Source organism: Cynocephalus volans, chromosome 7, assembly GCF_027409185.1.
Source record: "Cynocephalus volans isolate mCynVol1 chromosome 7, mCynVol1.pri, whole genome shotgun sequence".
Classification (NCBI taxonomy): domain Eukaryota; kingdom Metazoa; phylum Chordata; class Mammalia; order Dermoptera; family Cynocephalidae; genus Cynocephalus; species Cynocephalus volans.
Genome location: NC_084466.1, coordinates 59,680,876 through 59,705,193, shown reverse-complemented (window position 1 = coordinate 59,705,193; position 24,318 = coordinate 59,680,876). Strand labels below are relative to the sequence as shown.

General features: G+C 35.1%; 1 protein-coding gene across 6 annotated transcripts in view; it reads left to right on the top strand.

Annotated features, from left to right (window-relative positions):
* The window catches only part of VWA8 (von Willebrand factor A domain containing 8), a 427,373-nt gene that overhangs the window by 270,869 nt on the left and 132,186 nt on the right, over positions 1-24,318 (top strand). For all 6 annotated transcript variants that reach the window (XR_010024043.1, XM_063102173.1, XM_063102175.1 and 3 more), the window contains 9 exons: positions 3,954-4,062; positions 5,805-5,943; positions 8,830-9,029; positions 14,818-14,928; positions 15,835-15,899; positions 16,291-16,416; positions 17,498-17,607; positions 18,291-18,445; positions 22,046-22,241. Coding sequence is in view for 5 of the 6 variants with exons in the window: in XM_063102173.1 (XP_062958243.1) it covers positions 3,954-4,062; positions 5,805-5,943; positions 8,830-9,029; positions 14,818-14,928; positions 15,835-15,899; positions 16,291-16,416; positions 17,498-17,607; positions 18,291-18,445; positions 22,046-22,241 (1,211 nt within the window). In the remaining variant the exon portion in view is untranslated. The remainder of the gene's footprint in view (positions 1-3,953; positions 4,063-5,804; positions 5,944-8,829; positions 9,030-14,817; positions 14,929-15,834; positions 15,900-16,290; positions 16,417-17,497; positions 17,608-18,290; positions 18,446-22,045; positions 22,242-24,318) is intronic.

Genomic DNA, 24,318 nt, shown 5'->3' with positions numbered 1-24,318 from the left:
CAGAAAGGAATTGTAGACAGAGGTAATAGCATCCTGGAAGCATGAACATGTGTAGCGTGTTCAGGAATAGCAAGTGGCAGTTCAAGATGGTTAAGGAATATATTGGCTGGAGAGTAAGAAGAAGGAATGAGCAAGAGCTGAAGCTGGAAACATTTGTCAGGGCTATTTTATGAAAGCCTCCGGTGAACTCAGTTGGACAACCTGACTTCATTTTTGCCAGAGGTTAGATTTAAAACATTAGAAATGAGTGAGGCTTGCTAAAATTGGAGTTGTTCTTTTTCTTCTCAAACATGGTAGTAATTGATAAATGTTTGCGAGTCAGTGGAACTACCCTGAAGGGATCCATTATTCCCATGAAAATTAGTAGTTCTTGTGGTAAGGAAATGTTTTAGGAATTGTTGATAATAGGTATGTCAACAACTTCCAATTGCATAATGCCCCTAGAAAGATCCAAATCTTTTTCATGTGTTTTCTTTTATACTCCAGAAATAGTATTGGAAACTGTTCAGAGAAGACGGAAATTTGCCAGAACATACTCTTTAAAACCCCAGCTCACCTCTTTATGGAAGCGATCTTAGGCAAATCTCTTGCATGTCATTCAGACTATAGTACTTGACTTTGATGTCCATATGCATCGTGTTATGAATTGTATGCATGCTCAGAAAAAAAGAAAAACTTTTTTTTCCTTTATGTAACTTGCTTAAGTACTATAATTTGACCGAAGTCGTAATTTTGATATTCACCTTCCTTCAGTTAAAACTTTTACTTAGGGAGCTTTATTATTACTTCCACAAGGGATTAAGAAACGTCACAACATATGAATTGAAATACTTCATTGTTTTAAAAAATATAAATTCATGAATGACATTGAAGATAAAAAGTAGTGCTATTTATAGATCTTAAGTTCATCCTCCTCCCCGTTAAAATCAAAACCACACCTCATTCCAGCTAGGGCTTTAACAAAGTTAAACAATACAAGTGACAGGATCTTAAAACCATGGAAAAAGTCATTATTGTTTTGATCAAATCAGATATGAAAACTTAAGTCTGGTCAGAGTTGGATGACAAATTTCAGTAATGGAACATAGGGCCTTTTGCTAACTGGTTATTAGTTTTGTTATCCCCAAATTAATGTTGATTATGTTTCAAATTCCAAAGCTTGCTCATACACCCAAATGTAATGCTTCCCCTTTCCCCTAACTGCTAACTTACTTCAGGGGAGAAAGTTGGCAGTGGTCAAAATTTTTTCACAGCTTATTGGGAAGGCTTAGTAGTAGAAAATAAATGAGTTTTGGTTTGGTTTACCTCACTTGGCAAGCCCGAAGCCCACAGTAAAAGTCTAGAAACAACACTTCATATTACCAAGGAACAGGATGGAGTCAGTTTGATGGTGCAACTACAGAACACCCTGCGTATCTGTCTTTCAATTACAGTTGTTACTACCAGTAGCATCTTGTTATGTGGTTCCAGAATAAATTCTATATGGGGTACCTGAAAGTCCTTCCCATATCCTGCCAACCAAACAGCCAGAACTATTTTTATATAGAGCCAAGCAGCCTATACTTTCTGTGACCGTTATCTAGAATGAGTTGGCAAGTTCAATGAGTTGGCAAGAACATCCCTGGCATTGTCAGTAAAAACTGGAAGGTGAGCAAAATACTTTTTCTCTAATGGATGAGAAAAATCCACTTTTCGTTGTTGCTGTTATTGTTGTTTTCAGCACCTGTATGATATTTTTGTGAGATTGTTAAAGGATATGATAGATCTGTTCTTTAGGCTGGGTATCAACCAGTTATCTTTTTTATTAAGCAGTTCTGCACCTGTTATTAGATTTCAAAATGTGAAACTTTCTGTTGTCTTCAAAGAGCCAGTTTGGGATGTATTTAGAGCTTCTTTTTATATGCTTTAATAAAGCATACTTATCGGGCCGACCCCCTGGCACACTCGGGAGAGTGCGGCGCTGGGAGCACAGCAGCGCTCCCGCCACGGGATAGGGATGGCCCGTGCGCTCACTGGCTGAGCGCCGTGCGGCCGGTCACAAAAAAAGACAAACAAACAAACAAAAAAAAGCATGTTTATCTATCAGAACACCTATTCTATTGGTAGGTATAGATATTTTCATTATGGTTTTTTATTTTCACTCCAGAGTACCAAGGTAATGCAAGACTATTGAACTTACACTGACCCTTCCCTCTGTTCACTTCCTTGATCATCTCAGACTCCCCAAAGCTGAAAGAAATCTTACAGATCATCCCCTTCGTTTTATGAATGAATATCTTAATACTCACAGAAATTAGCTGATTTTTCTCTTTCCAAGTATGCATAGCTGATTAATAAAAGAAATAGAATTAAAACCCAGGTCTCTTGTATTGTGTTACCCTATGTCTTCTGTGCTAGAGGGAAATTAAATGTTTCCTTCCTTTATTTTTCTCCTGTATTTGGAGAACTAATTCTCCTTTGGTGAACTGCTGAAAGCAAGTGAAAAACACAGTTTATTCCCTAAAGTAGGAGAGAGAGATGTCAATATACAAGATGTTTGACTGAGAAATACATTTTATTACATTTCAAAAGTAAATCCCCTAACCACCACCACCCTGCCCAATGTACACACACTCTTTTCCAGGAAAAAGATGGAAGTAAGTGGGTCAACAATCAGGGTAATTGTCTGGGTACTTAAAATGTATTTTAGATGATAGATACAAAAATGCATGTGTCCTTTTTAGAGATTTATGTCATATGACTTAGAATAATTTCAGTGTAAATTTATTTTTAATTTCTTTCCTCTTTTCTCAAACATTAACATTCCAAAGGGACAAAAAGTATATTCCACCAGAATCTTTGGTTCTATTATATTATACAAAAACTATCCAAGCCTTATATAATCTTATTGAACATATGGAAATATTATGTCAGACTACTCCTTTACTGAAAATAAAATGACTTCTAAATATAAATATGTAGTCTTTTTTAATGTTCATCAAACTCATTCCGAGCATCCATTTCAATTTGTAGCCACATGTGTATTATATTAGGGTACTTTTAACACTGAATCATTTTATGCTTTAACTTATCATGGAATAAGAAATTTCTAATGCATTAAATGATAAATCAATGGTTCTTTTTTTTAAAGATTCGAAAAAAAAGGTAATATGTTTAAAAAGTAAAGTCTTTCAAAAATTTTTTGTCTGCTATTTTATACTTTAGCATGGCCATATTTGTTTGGCAAATCACTTTATTTAGAGGTTGCTTCAAATAAAAGGGAATCTAATCACCAGAATGATTCCATTAGAAATCAGGATAGTAGCTCCTTTGGGGTAGCAGTGACTGAAAGTGGCCCTTGAGGGGCCTCTGGGTGTTGATGATGCTCTACTTCTCTGGGTATTGGTTACACAGGTGTGTTCACAGCTAAGTGATACTTCTTTTATGTGAACATTTCTGTATGTATGTTATATTTCAGTTAAAAGTGAAAAGAAATTAAGATGCCAAAATAAAGTCTATGAAACTTGCCCTACACAACTTACAAACATGGGATTAATAATATTGTGTACTATGTATTATTTGATTCCAAATTTAAAAGAATGGACTGAAAAAATTGATAGATTGCTCCAACTTTTTAAAAGCCTTCCAATACTCTACCCGGAATTTAGATGTTAAATTACTAAATATTTTACCAACTCAAGGGAAAAATATGCAAACCTTAATTATATTTGTCATTAAGGTAAAAATGGAATAGGACCTTACCTTTTGAGTTTCTGAGATGTGGAATCTTTTTTTTTTAAAGTATATTCTGAACATGATTGTATAGACTGTCTTTTAATAAAATAAAGCATAAGTCACTTCTGAGTAAAGCATTCTTCAGATTTATTTGTGTGGTTTGTAATAGATGGCTCATTATTTTTTCCTATGACTTGAAAACAAGAAAAAATGTTTAATTTTCAAATCTTCCTTGACAGGTTGCCTTTGCCAGAGCAGACATTCATGGGCTACTGGACGACTGGCCAGGCAAGAAACGGAATGCAAAAACTCTTCTGTCCTGCAGAAACTCATCATATAGATATAAAGGTTGATATCTCTATTATTTCGTTTTAAAATAATGAATCTTACAAACGCTTTTGTATCTTCCCTGGAGAAAATTCATACAATCTCAGAAATGACTTGATCTGATGTTATTTTAACTTCTGCTAAGATAGTTCTTCAAATCAGCCTGGCCTCTGAGGGACTCAATGTAGGCAATTCCTAATGGCAGATAGAATTTCTCAGAGCTAATATGAATTTAGGAGAGTCAGGTATGTTGCATATTTTCCTAGGTCAGTTACTCTGTGATATTTGTCTTTACTTTGTGTTTGCTAAAAGGATTAAAACTTTGTGCTTTTTGAATTTTTGGACTCTATTTATATGTTGATGATAGGCACTATCTTCATATGAAAAGGTAAAGGAAAGGAGTATCAGTCACTAGTTGCAACAGAAATCACTCTAGATATTTCAAGCATAAAGGGTTTTACTGTGGGAAGTTAGGTGCTTGTAAAATCATTATAAAGAGCCGGAGGAACAGAAGTTGGGGGGAGGGGCGTAGGGGTACCCTGGACTGGTAGTTTCAAGGTCCACATTTCTGCTCCCAGCCCTGCTGCTGGAGGGCTGCACAGTAAAGCAGGGTCTGCACATTTTTTCTGAACAGGGCCAAATAGTAAATATTTTAGGCTTTGTGGCCATACAGATTCTGTTGCAACTACTCAACTCTGCCGTTATGGTGCAAAAGCAGCCATGGCAATACATAAACAAATGGGTGTGGCTGTGTTCCACTAAAATCTTATTTACCAAAACAGGCAGTGGGTCAGACTTGGCCTGCAGGCCATAGTTTGTCAACCACTGTGGTAGAACATAGAATCTAATTGCTTATGTTTGTCAGAGCTTCCTTGTCTGCTATTGCTGCAGGAAGATGGCCACTACCTCTCTTCTGCCTTCCAAATCTCATTTAATTTGCAGAATCTAAATCACTTCCAGAATCCTTTCTCAAGGGAGTGTGAGGAATGAAGTTTTTAGTCTTCCAGCCCCCAAGAACAGACTAAATGGTGAGGGTAGGGCATGGATGCCAGTATCCCAAATGTTTTTGATTAATGACTGTAGGGCATGCAGATTATTGAAATTTTAGTTACATCTAGACAGTTCTTCCAGGAAGTCCTACCTTAATCACCTAGCATTAATATCCATAACGTTATTAAATTAGTTCCTCTGCTTATGTTTATATTGAATAATTATTGCCATGTATGAAATACTCTACCTTTTATGAGTAACACTAGTAGTTATCAGTAAGTTTGGGGGTTTTTTTCATTTCAAATGTCACATTTTTTTTTACATTTCATTTAAAAGACCCAGATTCAACCATTACATTTCTATGTATTATAAAAGTCATTCTTCAGAATGAAAATATATCAGGCCCTGGCTCATTCATTTATAAATTATTCCCCTGCTTTGGAGAGCTCTCCTGATACTTGGAGTTCAAAATTGGCTCTTGGTTTAGGAAGGAATGAAGTAATGAGATCCCGTGGGATTTTACATCTGGTATATTTTTTAAGTAAAAAGAAAAAGTGAGAAATTAGATAGCAAATGTGTAAGCTTTTATAAATGCAAATATATGGTATTATTGTTATAAGTACTATGCCGGTCAATAAAATGAGAAGAGGTAAATCAGGATATTGAATTACTTGAATTTAAAATCTGTGTTTTTAAAGAACTTTAGCTCTTCTACATTTTGGTAGAAAATTTACTACCCAAATTTCTTAACTTAGATAACTACTTGTTTATAGGGTCCAGTACTTATAAACATACAGGAGTATCCAATAGAAAGACATGAGGAAAGATCCCTAAACTTCACTGAAGAATGTGCCTCTTGGACCTTACCATTGGATGAAATTAATTTAATCTGTGACATTGCTACATCACATGGTATGTCAGCTTATTCTTTTGATCTTTCTTTCCTGCATTGATTTTTTTTAAAGAGATGGATTAAAGTAATCTCTAGACATCAAGAAGTTTATTATAGACTCAGTGACTGTCATTTTGGATTGGATAGCAATTATATGTAATTTAGAACTAATTTCCTCTTACAACCTAACAAAATGCTATTGTGGAATCCATATAAGCACTGCTGAGTTTGTATGCATATGTCTGTTTCTCATTACAATTGTAGCACAAAGTTAAACACACCCAGGCATGTGCTAAAAATAGAAGGGAAAAAGAAAAAGGAGAAACATTGGATTTTTTGGCTGGGATTCTAGTTTGGTGATTGCATGAACCACGTAAGCAGGGCTAGAGTGATTTGCAGTCATTAAACTTCTCATTGTAGGGAATGGCAAATAAAGGATGTAAATTTTTGGCATCTACATTTCTGGACTGTTGCCCTTACCTACTGATTTATGCTATGGGCCCTGGGTACTTTTGGCAGAAGTTCCTCAATTGATGTAAGTTACTAAGGTGACATAAACGGAAATGGTGGCGGGGGAAGGGAGAGTCTTTAACTTGACTAAGTTGCAGATCGCTGAAGCAAAAATCAGTGTCTTTTCTTTGTGCCTTTAAGTTCTATGGATATTGTTTATTCCTTAAATCAGCTATTTAGAATAAAAATAATGTGCTTTAAAAATTTTACAGGTTTTTTTATTTTGGTAAAAGATTGGTGCTCTTATTAAGATATTTTATATTCACTAGTAGAGAGAAAGTATGGGATTTTTGGATAAAGATTGAACTTTGGCCCTTGTCTCCTATTTAGGGATTGTAAATAAATGTGCTGTGATCCTCTGCCCATGCCTATGACTGTGTTGCTAATCAGTTGCAGTACTTTTCTCATTAAACCTGGTCATAGTCTCTCAATACTTCTCAACACAACATTCCAGGCAGCCACTGCCAGTCAGAGTTGGCCCTGAAAAATTAATTTGTTGTGCCTGATATAATTTAACCCTCGATTTCAGTATTTGTCACATTTGCAAACTACTGTACTTTTATGTTGGCTTTTATTTTTTGGTTTTTTACCTTATTCTGCATTTGTGAGAGAAAAGAGCATTTTCTTGGGTTAGAATCAGAATTAATTATATCTACATGTTTAAGCCAAAGACCCAACTGCACTTAATGCCTGCAGTAAGAGAGAATACTTAATAAGCTTATTAAGTACATTTCTGTTAACACTTTTACTGTATTCCCCATTCCCTATACTATGTAGGAAGGTACTCAATAAATGTTGAATTGAACTTATTTATGTTGATAATGGCAGCATTAAAAAAGATTCATAAATTATAAATTCTGTGATTCTCTCTGATATTTGGAACTGTAGCATACACATTGTCATATTGTCTCCTAAATGTGTCTTTTCAGCCCTTCTGTTGGCTTGTTTCTTATCAATGTTGCTTATGTATTTAAATTTACTATATCTTTCTATGTAATATTTGGAGTATATATGTATATAATATATATATAATATTATGTGTGTATATAATATTATAGACATGGCACACAAACATATGCACACACATGTGTTCCAGATTTTCAAGGACAGTCCTAAACTTAAATGTTGTATCTCATTGTCATGTCTTGTGTCTTAATTTTGAGTTCAGAAAATATGACCACTGTAAAATAGATACCTGGGTGATGGGCAATTATTGGGAAAATAGAATAATTTAATCAGGCCTCCTTGCCTTAGGTCTGGTTGGGGGTGGTGTGGCGCATTCTTTGTAGGCAAGTTGTGTGTGGGTGGAGTTAATGCACATGCACGGCTCCACAATTTGGCTGGTGTCTCCTGCCTCAGGCTTCCGCCCTGCATGGCCATGCTCTCCAACCTATGGCTTCCAAGGACCTCTTTGCCAGTTACCTAGCTCATAGACCTGTGTATGAGGGGTCTGGTGACCCAGCCTGGCATGTGAAGGGTTTGTGACCCAGTCTGGACAACGGGCTTGAGGGGTCTGTGAGCTCCAGACCCAGCCCTAGCTCTACAGCAATACTGATAGCATTTACTGTACCAAAGCAGATTATTCCCTTGCCTCAAGGTAATTACATAAGAGATTTTAAGAAACTTAGTACAGAGGCTGGCTATTCAAAGGCAGGACCTCAAATCAGCAGCATTGGCGTTTCCTGAGAGCTTATTGGAAAGACAGAAACTCAAGCCCCACCCCAGACCTACTGAATTGGAATCTTCATTTTTATTAGATCCCCAGGTGATTCATAGGCACTTGAAAATTGAAGAAGCACTGATACAGAATTCAGGAAATAGACTTAGGCAGGTATTCAGATTGAAAAGACAGAGATTTTATAATAAATGCTCAAATATGAACAAAAGTTTGTAAAATAAGATCCATAGAGCTAAGATTTTAAAAATGGAGTTACTTGTTTATATCAAGAAATCCTGAAGATCTAGTAACTATCTAGAAAATGCAAGATTATCAGGTAGAAGATGTTGATTAACTGTTGTTCATCTGAACCAACAAGAGAACAAGAGAAAACAGTCCTTCACTGGAGCACAAAGCACTTTTTGCTGTCATACAAGGAAGAATTTCTTGAGTTTTAACATTGAGGATTGTTAAATATTTAATAGTGTTATCATGAGATATTATGGCATTCTTCTAGAAACAAATAGATACTTATTTCCTCAAATAAATAGATGTGGCCCTATTTACATCTAGGGTAGGAACTAAGTTCTCATGGTCTTCTTAGCCTAATCATTCCATCTACACATCATCTGCTGAATTCCAAATGTGTGCTAAACCTCATGATTCAGTTTTCACCACCTCCGGACTAGTCAGAAAATCAGCTGCAATCCACAAAATTAACACCTTTTTGTCATTTCAGAAAATGAGGAAAATACTCTCTATGTAGTTACATGCAATCCTGTTTCCTTATACTTTATGAATATGAATGGGAAAAGTGGTTACTTTGTGGACTTTTTTGACATCTTTCCAAGAACGGCCAGTGGAGTTTGGCACCCATTTGTGACAGTGGCACCACTTGGAAGTCCACTCAAGGGTCAAGTGATTCTCCACGAGCAGCAGGTAATGCATATCAGGTTATTCACGTGCTACAGTTATGCAAAGAATAACATGAGGGAAAAAGCAAAAGTCATTAGCAACCTATAACTGAAAATACGTGCTTTCATGAAGATTGAAGAGAAGGGCTGGAAGGATGAGTCAGGAGTTGTATTTTATCGGTACCACAAAGGTACGCTAATATCTCCTTCTCTGTGTAGATTTCGACACAACCTGTAAGTCTGGAAACAGGTAAGTCAGGGTTTCTCAACTTCGACACTATTGACATTTGGAGCCAGATAATTCTTTGTTGTGAAGCTTGTACTCTCTTTGGGGAGACAGACAAGAAACAGGTAAACCAACAAATAAACATATCACTACCAATTTCAGGTAGTGATAAGTGCTATATGAGAAACAGGGTAATTTTTGAGGGAATGATGGAGATGGATACGTAGGAGGAGTTGGGAGGGTGAACTGTTTAAAAAGAGTACTGAGATACCGTCTTGTAGGAGATGGCATTTTATCTGAGGCAGAATGACATTCTTTATGTACAGACAGCCATGTAAATATACTGAATGGAATACACTAACTTCCTTTAGTATCTAATGATGCTCAAGGTCCATTCATCACTACTGTGGGTTAATGCACTGAGATTGCACTAATGAAAAGTATAGATGCCCAGAGTCAGGCTAAAGATAATTCCAAACAGAAGATATAAAGCAAAAGACAGGCTGTGTTTTACTTAGGAGAATTCTATATGTCTAAGTTAATCTGTACTATACCAATAGAAAGCAGGTTATTGTTTCTGCATACCTTTTATTCACCTAGTATCTGTCAGGTACTATACTAGGCATATTATTCATTTAACAGATATATATCATATGCCTACCATTGGGGAATACCACAGTGAAAAAAACAACAAAAATCCTGTCCTCAGAGCTTACATTCTGGTGCAGGATGACAGACAATAAGCAAAATAAATAATTAATTTAATTACATCTTAAGTTAGCAGGTGATAAGCAAGAGAGAGGGTATACTTAAATAAAGACTTGATGAAGATGGGGAGGGAATGGATGTCTGGAAGAAGAGAGTTCCAGGCAAAAGGAACAGTAAGTCAAAGGCCCAGCAGCTGAAACATTCCTTTTCATCTTTAAAGATGTACAGTAGGAAATACTGAATGAAGAAGACAGTAGGAGGAGAAGAGGTAAACAGGTTACTTAGTGGTTTGAGGTGGGGTCGCGGTGGAAGGGGCAGTGGAAAGCAGATTATGTAGAGCCTTGTAGGCCATTGAAGGTTCAGGGGAAGGCATTAGAGAGTTTTGAGCAGAGGAATAGCATGATCTGACATAATTTTAAAGGATTTCTCTGGCAGCTGTATGGTGAGTAGTCTATAGGTGCTAAGGCAGAATGAGGGAGACTAGTTAAGAGATTTTTGGAATGGTCCAGGCTGTAAGTAATGGTGATTTGGAGGAGAATGGAGGTCATAAGTAATGATAGATTCTGGATATATTTCAAAGATAGAATCAACGGGATTTCCTAACAAATCAGATGTATGGGGGTGAGAGAGAATAGAGTTAAGGCCTTCAAGATTTAGGGCCTGAGCAACTGGGATGGAGCTGCCATCAACAGAGATGTGGAATCAATTTGGGAGGGAAGCTCAGATGACTTTTGATTAAATTTGAGATGTCTATTAAACATCTAAGTAGATGATTAGACGTCAGTGGAGAGGTCATAACCAGAAATATAGATTTGGGAGTCATTAGCATATAAATGCTATTTAAAGCCATGAGACTGAAAGAAGTCACCAAGAGAGTGAATATGGGTGGAGAAGAGAAGTCCAAACACTAAGACCTGGAGTAATAAAATATTAAGAAATCAGGGAGATGAGGAAAAGTCAATGACGGTTATTGAGAATGAGTGGCCAGGGAAATAGGTGCATAAACCAGAGAGTGTAGTATTCTGGAAGGCAAGTACTACATGTCTCAAGGAGAAGGATCAATTGTTAAATGCTGACAATGTGTCAAATAAGAGATTACATACGTAATCTCATGTTATTTTTTTAACTGCCCAGTGAGGTAGCTGTTAGCCATATTTACATATGAGACTCAGAGAGTTTAAGTAACTTGCCCCTCAAGTACATGGTAGAACTGAGATTCAATCCAAATTGGATTGACCCCAACAGAATTAAAACTTCACCCACTCTCCCACACACTGCAGATCTTGGGGAAACGATTAGTGTGAAAAATTTTTAAATATTCATAGTAGGAAAATATTAAAGAAATGCAATGCTTTTATTTGTAAATTTTTTTTTTTTTTTTTTTTTTTTTTTTTGGGACCGATAATGGGATCGCAACTATTGGCTTGGTGTCGTCCGCACCGCGCTCAGCCAGTGAGCGCACCGGCCATCCCCATATAGGATCCGAACCCGCGGTGGGAGCGCCACACTCTCCCGAGTGAGCCACGGGGTCGGCCCTGTTTGTAAATATTTAAAGAGCAAAGTGTTATCAAGAAAATAAGTCAACATGAACCTTAGTCCTTGCCTAAATAATTATTCATAAATTCTGAGTTAATAAGTTTCTTTCTGGTTTTGTTTTTGTGTTTCTTTTACTTTCACTTTCTCCTAGAAGCAATATTTGTAAATATTCCGATTCTACTTATAAAAGTTGTGTCGAGCAAATTGGAATGAGGGTTTTGCGTTTATAGACTTCCAACAAAATATCGATGCCATTAAATTGAATTCCATAGCCAGAACAAGCTGTCATAAAAAGCACATGATATCTTGGTGATCTCTAATTCAGTTAAGTCAATCAAATTTGGATGAGAATCTAAATTTGGAGTATTATTCAAATAGTCCTGCCAAATTTTCAACTGTCAAATTATCTGTCAAATGTACATATACGAATTCTTTAAAAGTACCAGATTTTTAGGTTCTCAGCAAGTGATTTATTTTCTCAAAAGATCCAATTATTTGGCAGCATTGCTGATTAATCTGTTCAATTACGATGACTTTCATCAAAGAAAATATTTTTTCATTGTAAAGCTGTGCTTGACTTCCGCAGCCAGAACCTGCCCCCTGGTATTCTTATATGCTGTGTTACTTATCTCTATGGCCACAGTTTCAACAGTGTTCCAGAAAGTTGCTCCAGCACTCTGAGCAGACATGCATGGCCTATCTGGATATTTCCACTCTACTTGTCCTCTGAACTGTCTTCTTTTTCCCCAGGGAGGATATCTTAGCTGTTTTATAATATGGCCCTGTTAGGATGTCAAACCTGTTGAATTCCATGTGAACAGCACACAGCTGTGAAACTTAACAACTGATAAATAATTGCAGTGGGATAAAAAATGGATGGACTGCCACCAATTCCTTCTTCCTCATTCTGCCCTAACTGAAAATGAAGCTAAAATATAATAGAGAAGTACTTCCATGAATTCACCCACTCCTAGTCTTTTTAAAATAAAGCTTTGCTACGGATGCATTTCAATGGTTAGTTTAAGGAGTTGTTCAAAAATTCCTTGCTAAAATAAAATCTTAAGTGAGGAAAGGGAAACTTTGCCATGCCTAAAAATATGGACTCTCCCTCCCCCACCCCATGAGATTATTCATTACATCTGTACAAAGTTTAGAATTTCAGACTTTGGGACATTGAGGTCATCCAGAGGTTACTTTTCTCCCAGTCAAATACAAACATAATAAAATTGCTCACTTAGTTCTCCTCCCTGCCCCCCTTGAAAGAGCGCCAAAGCCACAGTTACATGCACTCATGTGTGACGCAAAATTCTATTTTTAAACTCAGACAGAATATATCATTAGTCATTTACAGAAGGAAACCATTAACATCTAAAAGGATGGAGCAACAGAACTCCTTCATGTTGCCAATTGCTTATAAAACTAATTCTAAATACAGCAATGGCTGGAAATATGTATGTTTTCTGTCACTTAGAAAGATAGAGTTGTTCAGTTCATTTATGTCAAGTTTTGACTATATAAGTATTAAGCCCTAAAAAGGAAGAAAAATGGAAAACTGTACTAACTTATTTTTCTGCTTAATCATATCAGTTTAATCATTTGCTCGTTCTTCTGCTTAATCGTTTTGAGGGGATAAGACATTATTTTCAGGACTTTCTTTGGCTTAGAAAAAATAATATTATCCCAAATTGCTTAAGTGCTAAGAATTCATGTTAATGTTGTACATATTTATCATACAAGAAAGATTTTTCTTTATTAAAAAATACTCAGAAAAGATTTAATCTAGAACATAGACCGTAAATTTTTAACTTATTTATATGTTTTCTTAAGGAAAACTCTATCATTTTTAAAACTTTCAGATACCATCTTGTATTAGATGTTAATTTTTAAAAGAATATTCCTAATATAGTCTTAATGGAGAATTAACAATTTATGCAGAATGATGCATCCTAAGGGTGGTGTTTGTGGAAAAAATTAAAGCTCTGTCAGCATGCTTAGTAAAAATTTTTAATACAGCCAAAACTCCAAGTATATGGTGTGAAGTAAACTATGTGGTGCAAATACTATTTTAATTCTTGAGTACCTCAATAAAATTAGCTTGTAAAATAAATTTGAAACCATGGTATGAAGTGCTAGATTTGTAGATAAATCAATCTTTTACATTTTAAAAAATTTCTCTAACTGGATTACATAATAGACAGCAAGGGCCATGATTAATTCATCATTGTATTTTCTTTTGTGCTTTAAAATATAAGGTGCTCAATAAATATTATGGAATAAATGAACAAAATTCATATTTTATTGGTTTCTATATTTTGCAAAGTATATATTAATTCTGTGGATGCTTTGTGACATTATTTTCCCCAAAGGAAGTTCTTCTTGAAATGAAATGTTTATAAGTGTTAGGATAATTGGAGGAGCCCCAAATTTAAAACCAAACAAAAACAAGAAAGAAAAGACAATTGCATAACAATGAGGCCTGACAACTTGCAGGTGCCTTTTTGCAAACCACTAGTCTAATCTTTAAACATTTTTATGTTATAATTTAAAAGGCCAGCTTCTTTGTATACCTTTAAAATATTTTATTTTTCCTGGCTTTCTCAATTTTAAGGTTTTAATTTATGTGTTTCTGTCCATGTATTTTAATGCTTAAAGTTTATTTCTTTTCTTGAAAAAGCATTCCTAATTACTGAGAGATTGTTACTTCATTGCATAGCTGTGATTAATAATGCTGAAGAAATCTCTTATTTGTAAGTTATTACAGCACCAGTTATGAAAGTTCTTCAAGTTTAGTGAATTTCAAGATGAAGAAACATTCATTACTTAGCTAGGTTCGTAGGGTCCTTCGTATTTTCTTGCTAACCTATCTTTATGTCATGTACCTATTTTCTGAATTGTACCTGAATTCGTGAAAAGGATCGATGAGATTTAATTATTCGTGATGTAAGAGAGCTTTCAATGGAGCATTCGCTAAGTGTAATTTTGATAAAAGTAAATGAACTTTTTAAAATTATCAATTCTCTTAATTTCCTTGTGTATAATAAAATAGAATCATGGTTTGGCTAGCTTATATTTAGAAGAGAATGGTTTTGAGATAAAATCTTCAAAGAGAATACCTTCTGTATTACATAATTAGAAATATCTTAATAAAACCATCTAAAACTTTAAATTCTGTAATAAGGAAAATCATTTTGTGTCTTTGTGATATCTCTTAAGTATTTCAATATTGTCGTCTTCACTTTGGTTTATCACTATAACCTTCACTCTCAGGTTTCCATTTAACTACTACTAAAAAAAAAAAAAAAGGAACAAATCTTGAACTTTTTTCTACCGTCTTTATTTGCAGAGTAATGTCATCTTGTTGTTAGATACCACTGGCCGGGTCCTTCGTCGTCTCGTCCTCCCTTTAGAAGAGGTTACATCTAAGAAATCTTCCTGGTGGAACAAGGAAGAAGCTGTAAGGAATACCAAATTTCTCCAGCAAATTGCCAAGGCTTTCCTATAGCTTTATAATCAGAAAGATGCATGCCTGCCCATCCCTTTCAGTGCCTTTTGTTTACTATAATGCACAAGAGAATTCTCTTATTATGCACATTTAGATTTTAATATAATACAAATATAGATATAGATACACATATAATTAAATGTCCGTAGCTTCTATTTGTCTTTATCATACTCACATAAAGATTTACCAGGACTGAATTAAGAATAATAAAACATTGTGGGCTATTTGTGGGTGATATTCATAACAAATTCCTAATTATGCATTTAATTTAACCTGGTTTTCAGTTATGTAGTTATGTTTTAGATATATGTGATAAAAATATGAATACAATACCTGATTGCCCCTACTAGATAAACAACTGTTTTAAACCAGTAAATAGTTTAGGCCAACCCTAAAGAATTTGTTCTGCCCTTCAGAAAAAGGCAATGGCCATAAAATAAAGCTTATCCTCTGCCCTGCAGGACAGCATACTTGTGTCTTTACAGACCTTGAAAGAAGAGATTTTTTAAATGTTATACATGTATCCAAATCTAGAAAACAAAGTATCTCCTGTGTGTTTATGTTATGGTGCAGATTCCATGGTTCATTATCAGATAGCATGTTTATTTCTAAATAGTATTTGGGGTTATTTTAAAAGATTTATTCTAAAGAGGTTTTATTATGTAGTTCACAGTAAGTCTGGAAATATAAGTTTAATCCACGTAACCTAATCATAAAAGTCTTGGAGTGGATAAACAGAGATTTTCTCAAGAATTACATGTTTTACACTTGAGGGGCTCCATTAGGGGGAAGCAGCTAAAGAGACATGACTGCAGCTGACACATTTAATATCCATGTTTTGTTTTGTTTTGTCTGTAGGAAACTTATAAAATGTGTAAAGAATTTTCACACAAAAACTGGCTAGTATTCTACAAAGAAAATGGGTGAGCTCTTTATTCTAGAATATTTAAACTGGGGTCCTTATTTTGTCCATTCTGTTTCCTGTTTTAATTGTACTTGTTTGTTGTAAAACTAATGCAACAAAATCATAAATGTTTACTATAAAAGCAACTCTTCCCATGTTGCAGAACATTGAAAAGCAGACATAAGAAAAGGTGGCAATCTTAATTCCATGACACAGCCACTACTGAGATGGCAGCTGTCACTTTTTTGTATATCTGTTCTCTCTATTAACATTGTTCTGTGTTACTGCTTAGTCTTAAAAACATTCTTTTTGGGGGTTGTACGATATATCATGAAATGATTATGCCACAGTTACTCAACCATTATCCTCACCATTTCCTTTCAAATATAGTTTGCTTTTCTTTTTTTCAGGAATAGCCTAACTGTGCTGGATGTTCTAGAAGGGAGAACTCACACCATCTCACTTCCCATCAACCTCAAGATGGTTTTTCTTGTAGCAGAGGACAAGTGGCTTCTAGTGGAGAGCAAAACAAATCAGTGGGTGATTCTATATAGTATCTCATGGAGTGTGCTGTAGCTCAGCCTTATTTATCAATTATTCAACATCCTTACTGTTCTGTCTTCCTTGTGTCTGTCTTTTAACAATTTCTATTTGGCAGCATCTCTGTATGTGAGAGTTACGAGAGAAAGAGAAAGGGAGGAGAAAATTAAAATAAGTTAAATGTCACTTCTTAGAGCATTACATTGAAATTACCAGTAAAAAATAATGAATTTTATATATGATCCATATTTATTTGAACTTTTTCCTATTAGCACATTGAGAATTCATTGTTTTCTTGCCAAACTAGAGATACTTCAAAGTAATTTTCAGTTCGTCCTCTCTTCAAAGAGCCACAGTTCCCATCCTAGAGCTGTTGCATTTTTGTAACTTCACAGAATCAACACCTTAGAAGTCACTTCTTTTTATCTTATATGCTCTTATTTGGTTATGGTTATGTTTGTGTTTGTGTTGCCTGCCCCCATTGGACTGTAACAGTACACTATTTGTAGCAGTTGGCATATAGAGAGTATACAGTAAATTTTGAGTCTCCCTCCCTCATGCATTCTATCCACTAGCTAAGTGCATACTTTCTGCCCCTTTGCTGATAAGCAGAAGTGGCCTGCTGCAAAAGATTTATGGCTATTTATACATTCATATTTTAGAAATCTTAAAAATAAGTAGATCAAGGGGACTACAGTGATGAAGGCTTATATCCCTTAGCTGGTCACAAACCAGAGTCACACTCCCATGTACTGGCTGATGGAAGAGTCATATCAAGAGAGGGCCCCGTGATAACAAGGGCATGCCCCATTAGAATTGCTTTTTTTTTAACAGCCTTCTTCTTATTGGAAGTGCTGGGTTTTGGGTTCACATTTATTACTGCATTGTTATTGTGCACTGCTGTTTAACACAATGTTGAGAAGTTATTAATTCATGATGAAACTCTGAAACTGCAAATTAGACTACTAAAAAAAGAGGCTTTGATGGGAGAAAACTCTAATTTTTCTTAGTCTAGCCTTAACCATTATTAAAAAAGGGAATCTTTTCATTTAAGTTAGGTGTTTTGCTTGTTTACAGGAAATATCTTTTAACTAAGCCTGCACACATTGAATCTGAGGACAGTGGGTTTTGCCAGTTGTATGTGTTGAAAGAGGAGCTGCCTAGCTCAGGGTTTGGAGTTACACAAGGTAAATACTATGTTCTCTGTGTTTATGGCTGTATGGGTGCATACTTGTATACATACTGCCCTCTGGAATCATTTAAGGACAATAACATTAGCCTGTGTTAAATTTATACTAAAAGAAAAATTTAGTCACTGCAGTAGAAAGAGTAAATAAGACCTTACCATCTTTCATTCATAATAAGGAAGCTTACTATTTTCAGCACTATCCATGAATTTTTTTAAATAACAATTCAGAATTTTTATATACATTTAGGTTCTAAGTCTAATTTAGGATAACATGTTTTCTTTTTTTCTATAGACCATAAGGATTTCTACTTAATTCATCACAGTTTTAGGGGGCAAACAGTACTTACAAAAAAAATCTAAAACATACCATTGCCAATGGTAAGTTGGCAGTTTCAGTAGGTTGGGTCAGTTTCACATCTTTTCTGCAGAAAGCTATTAATGATGTTATTGATTGCTAATAAAATTTTGAATTCCATAAATGTTTGGAATCACTTCGGAAAGATGCCTTAATTGTATAAACAGTTTTCTCAGACAAAAGCCTATGAATGCAATTGAAAGTGGTTTTTCTTTCTTACCTTGTTCTTTTCTGTTTGAATTGTTAAAAATGAAATCTTGCAAAAAATTAATTCCTGGAGCATTTTAGTGGCATATGGTGTCTAATGTTTGTCTGACACTTTTCAGAAACAGAGTTCAGCATACCTCACAAAATTTCAAGTGATCAATTATCATCTGAAAATCTAAGTTCAGCTTTGGGACAAAAGATTGCCTCTCCCAACCGAGTTTTCTCTGATAAGAACAGTTATGCTACAATAGTTGTTGGTTTCCCAGATCTCATGGTAAGCAACAATTTTTTAAATTATTTAATATTTAATATACATTTCTTCCCCTCTTTTTGACCTATAAAATCGATAAGCCTATTTGAGTGGTATTTAAAAAGTTAATCATTTTCTGGTAAACATTTCAGATTAAGTCTGCATTCCAAAGCAGTCATTAAAAACTATATTCTATCTATATAGTTTCATTACTTTTTAAAAATTTTACATTTAAAGTGTAATTCAATGACATAATTTTGTAAGGGGAAATGAGTATTTAATTGTGTATTCATGACAATTAAATGCTTAACCTACTGATGGTGGTTTTTGATCATGTTGTCCTGATGCATGCTCATGGAAACTGCCAAAAGGAACAATCTAAGATTAATAAAGTAGCATGTGTTCTAGAATTTTTTAAAGTTATATTTGTTGAGCAAACAGAAAGGACATTGTTGGGGGGGAGGGGGGAGGGAGAAGGGAGGGAGGTTTTGGTGATGGGGAGCAATAATCAGCTACAATGTATATCGACAAAATAAAATTAAAAAAATAAAAAAATAAAAAAAATAAAAAATAAAAAATAAATAAATAAATAAAATAAAGTTATATTTGTTGGGTTATCCCTACTGTAGGTTAAATTTTTCAACACTTTTGAGGATCAATTCACTTTCCATTGAATTTTGCTCTGCTTTATCATATCTTTGCAACATCTAGGTTATACTGTAATGGGTAATGGTCTCAACTCATTTTTCTCTTCGATGGGCCCTTCTGCTGTTATCTACTGTTATCTGTAAAGGTGACATTATTTGTAATCGGCTTCAGGTGAAAGTGAGCACTATCTCCCCCTGATGGGAATGTGGGGAAATGAAATATAAACGTTAGTTCAGCCCAAGTTGTCATATAATAACCTTAGACTAACCTTACTGCTTTCATATACTTAGATGTATTCCCATGTGTTTTGATTAAACACTTAATTTTTTGTAATTTCCTTTGTAGCTCTTAGGATGATAGAATCATTTAAAGATAAAAATATGGGCTCTGCTTTTATAGTACATCAATTTCACATGCTTCAAAATTTAATGTAATTAAATGTAATGATGAGTACTTCAGGATAAAAGAAATTTGAAATCCCAAACCTAGTGGATAATATGTGGCTTAGGACTTTGCCATATGTCTTCCTAATTATCAAATAAAAAGCATTTGCTGTCATATTATGTAACACAAAATGAAACATTTTGTTGGAATACACTGTCTACACCGTCCTTGAAAGAATGAAAGAGATGTGTTTAATATGCTTTCTACAGTGCTTGCTCTTATGAGTAGAAAAATATTGGAGCTTTTTTCTAGAGGTAGAACTATTTTTAAAATATATCTTCTAGTCACTTTCTTCTGATTGAAGATATTAGTACAGAAATACTATAGAAATATTACTATAAAAAAAGTTAGAAAGTAAAAGCTGAGTATAAGACACTGTTTGTATTAACCCTATAGAAATTCTTTATAGCCTGTAAGACTAGTGACCTTATTAAATTAAAAACTATATCCCCCGTACTTTGTATGGTATCCACCACATATGAGGTGCTCAAAGAATATTTGTTAAAGATTGGAGTCAGCTAGGGAGCCCTTCAGTATTTTATAATGATCATATTTTTTAGGCCCCAACACAATAGACAGGTACTGCTTTATGCTAAGCCCTTTCATATATGTTATTTGATTTTTACAATTCTACAAGGTTTAACACATGAAGAAATAGAAACAGAGAAAGGTTATATCTACCAGGTCACAAATATTATAAGTAAGGGAGCTGGGATTTGAGCTCAAGTGTGACTAATCCTCTAATACATATCCTTTCTACTATGCCACACCACCTTTCTGCTTTTATGTGAATTTCTTTGTATTCTTCATAAAACTATCAACAAAGGGGTATGTCACTTCTTGTTAATTTTTTTATACAGTTGTCAGAGGCATGTAAATTATTATAAACTTACATAACTTTTTTAAAGCTAATACCAAATAGCTATAAAAACCTATAACAAATATCATCCTCAATAGTGAATACATTAAAAGCATTCATTTTATTATCAGGAATAAGACAAGATACCCACTATCACTACTTCTATTAAAAATTGTCCTGTGTGTCTTAGACATGACATATAAAAGAAAAAATTGATAAATTTTACTTCATCAAAATTAAAATTTTCAACTCTATAAAAGACACTGTTAAGAGAATGAAAAGACAGTCTACAGGCTTGGAAAAAATATTTGCAAATTACATTTCCAACAAAGGACTTGTATCCAGAATATATAAAGATTTAAAAACTCAACAGTAAAAAAAAAAATCCAATTTAAAAAATAGGCAAATATTACGCCAGTGTGAGGTATCAGAAGTCAGAACCTCAGCAAGTAAGGACATCCACGGTGGGAGGAGGGGTAACCACTGGCAATGGGCATCATGTCCAAGCAGGACGAGGACAGTGTCCCAGTGAAGGGGCAGCCTGGCATGGGATGTGAGAGCCCAAATAAGGTGAGGAGGGTGTCCATGCCTGTGTGTGGGCTTTCAGGACCCAAGCAAGTGAGCAGGGCATCTGCCCAGAGGGTAAGGTTAGTGAAGTTGGGAGATGGGTCACATACAGTGGACTTGAGCAAGAAAGTAAATATATTAGGGATACTGAAATAAGGGTAATGAAATAGTATATTAAGGATAATGAAAACAAGTTTCTCACTGTTGGAGAAGGGAATTACAGATACTGAAAGGAAGGAAGCTGGAATGAACCCTATAGTTCTTCGATTGGAATTGGATATATTTGTGTGAACTCATAGTTTTAAATAGAAATAAAATTAAAGGTAAATGTGAAAAAAAAAATCGGCAAAAGATTTGAACAAACACTTCACCAAAGAGGATATAGGGATGACAAATAAGTATGTGAAAAGATATTCAGTGTCATTAGTCATGAGAGAAATGCAAATTAAAAACCATGATGAGATACTACTACATGCCTATGAGAATGGCAAAAGTAAAAAATACTGACAATACCAAGTACTGACAAGGATGCAGAGCAAATGCAACTCATACATTTTTAGGGAAGCCCAAGAGCAAACAATAACCAAGACTTCCCTGAAGAACCAAGCAGCGGTACTTTCCCTGCTTAATTCCAAGGCTTATTATAAAACTCAAGAAAGTATGACCATGTGGTATTGGTCTAGGGGTAGAAAAATATACAGTAGAAGGATGCAGTGCCCAGAAACAAAGGCATACATTTGGAACTGCATTTTATAATACTATTGCAGATCAGTGGACAAAGGTTAGTGGTATTTGGACAATTAGCTGTCTGTATGAGAAAAGGTTGAATATGGATTCCTGCCTAATGCCATTCACAAAAATAAATTTATGGTAGGTGAAGGACTTAAATTTAACTTGTATGTTTCACACTTGTCTGAAAATTATGATAATTGATGAAGCAGCTATCTTCTGTACCAAATTCAAAAAGGTTGAGGAATAATTTGATTTTCTTATACTTGTGAAACATAAGTTTACCACTGTATCTGCTTAAGGGTTGCATTATTAAAGTTGTGGTGAATGTAGTATGTGATAATCCACTACTTTAATCTTTCTTTTTTTCTTTTCAGTCACCCAGTGAAGTTTATTCTTGGAAGAGGCCATCATCTTTGCATAAACCAAGTGTTACTGATACAGCATTCTATGGGGGAAAGAAGAAAAATGGGACTCCAAAGCAGAGCAATTGTGTGACTCTTTTAGATACTAATCAGGTAGTCAGGATTTTGCCCCCAGGAGAAGTCCCTCTAAAAGATGTCTACCCCAAAGGTAAGAAATTTACCAATTCCTAATTTACCAAGGTGGCTAGAGGTCACTTGCTTTTGGTTGGGGATATTTAATTTTTCATTATCATTTTATACTTGGATATTTTAAATATGGATCATTCTGACAGGTCTAGAAGTAACTAAAAAGATATGTGTGTGTTCAGAAGGTTCTCATTCATATTCACACAGTGTGGTTGTAGCCACTGCTGTTAGGACTCATCTTCACTCACATTATGATCTATACAGTATCTTAGAACACGCTTTCAAGGAACCTTTAAAAAATGATCAGGATATTAGGCATAGAAACGGGCCTGACGTTTGTCTTAAACTCCTGAGACTGAAGGCCAGAGACTTATTATGAAGATTGATTCACTTAGTGCTCTCAGTGTCAGCTTATATTCATTACTGCATAACATATCCAAGTTCTGTGCTGATCACTTACTTCTCCTTGTATAAATTCACCTATCCTTTAAACTTCATCCTGTTGTTAGCATGCTCTTTAATCTATATATGAGGAAATTCTGACACAAAGAGGTAAAATAACTGGCAAGATCACCCTACCAGTGGCCAGCAAAGCCCAGATTTGCACCAAGGTCTTTCAATCCCAAGTCTAGAGCTATTCTTATTGAACTACACTGGCATGCATCACAATAGATAATTATGAAAAATTTTTATTATCAACTATCATTATTTGCATCATAGTGGTATTAGTCCATTTTTGTTGTTTATAACAAAATACCTGCAACTGGGTGATTTATATGAAAACAAAATTATTGCTTACAGTTTCTGAGGCTGGGAAGTCCAAAGTCCAGGGAACACATCTGGTAAAAGCCTTCCTTGGAGACACAGGGTATCACATTGCAAGATGGCAAAAGCAGAGAAAGAACTTCTCATGTACTCTTCTTTTAAAACCCTCGGGACAATGCCTGTGACCACCATTAAACCATCAACTTAATCACCTCTTCAAGGCCCCACCTTTCAATTACCATAATAGCATTTCCCACCCTCTTAACACTGTCACAGTAGGGACCAAGCCTCCAAACACATTAAACTTTGGGGGGACACAGTTCAATCCACTGCATATGATATCCTGTGTCACATTCATTATATTAGAGTGCATTTCATAAATATAATGCTAAATGTATTATAATAATCTCTTACAGGATTTGAAAAGATTTGGTTATATAATATTTAGAATTAGTTCCTTCTGAACTGAAACCCGTGGGAAATAAATCACCATTTCCTTAGAACGTTTTTTATGGTAGAAGAGGCAGGGGAATAAACCGACAACTGCAGCACAGTATAATAAGTGCTGTGGAAGGAACAGTCACAGGGTGATACTTAGGAGTATCCTTCACAAAGGAGATGCTTACAATGCATACTGGTAATTATGTGTTGACTCTTGAAAGATGGGTGGGAGTTAATCAAATGAAAGAATTGTTCCAGGAAAAGGGAGCCCCATGTAAAAGATACAGGGGCTTGACAGAGCATTCTAGGAATTATAAGAAGTTCCATACCAGAACTTAGTGCACCTTTATCTACCCAGGAATCTGGGGCTCACCTTGATACCGCTTCTTCCTCATCCTCCACATCTAATCCATCATCAATCACCATTTCCTTCTGATATAATCTTGCTAATATATCTTGTATCCACCCAGTTGTCTCCAGTTCTGTTGCCAACATCCCATCCGAAGCACCGCCATCTTGCATTGGAATATTGCCTTAGTCTCCTGACAGTATTACCCCTTCCACTTTTTTCCCCTCCTACCTATCCTCCACACATCAGACAAAGTGATATTTTTAAAGTATACATTTGTTTTTAGTAAGGTCCAGTTTATATTCAGTAAAATTCACACTTTTTAGTGTATAGTTCTGTGAGTTTGACAAACACGAACAGCTGTGTAACCACCACTGCAATTGATACAGAAAAGTTTCATCACCCAAAAACCTCCCCCATGTCACTTTGTGGTCAACCCCTTCACCCATCCACAACCCACCACTGATCTACTTTCTGTCCTTATAGCTTTTCCTTTACCAGAATATTATATAAGTGGAATCATATTGTATATAATCTTTTGAAT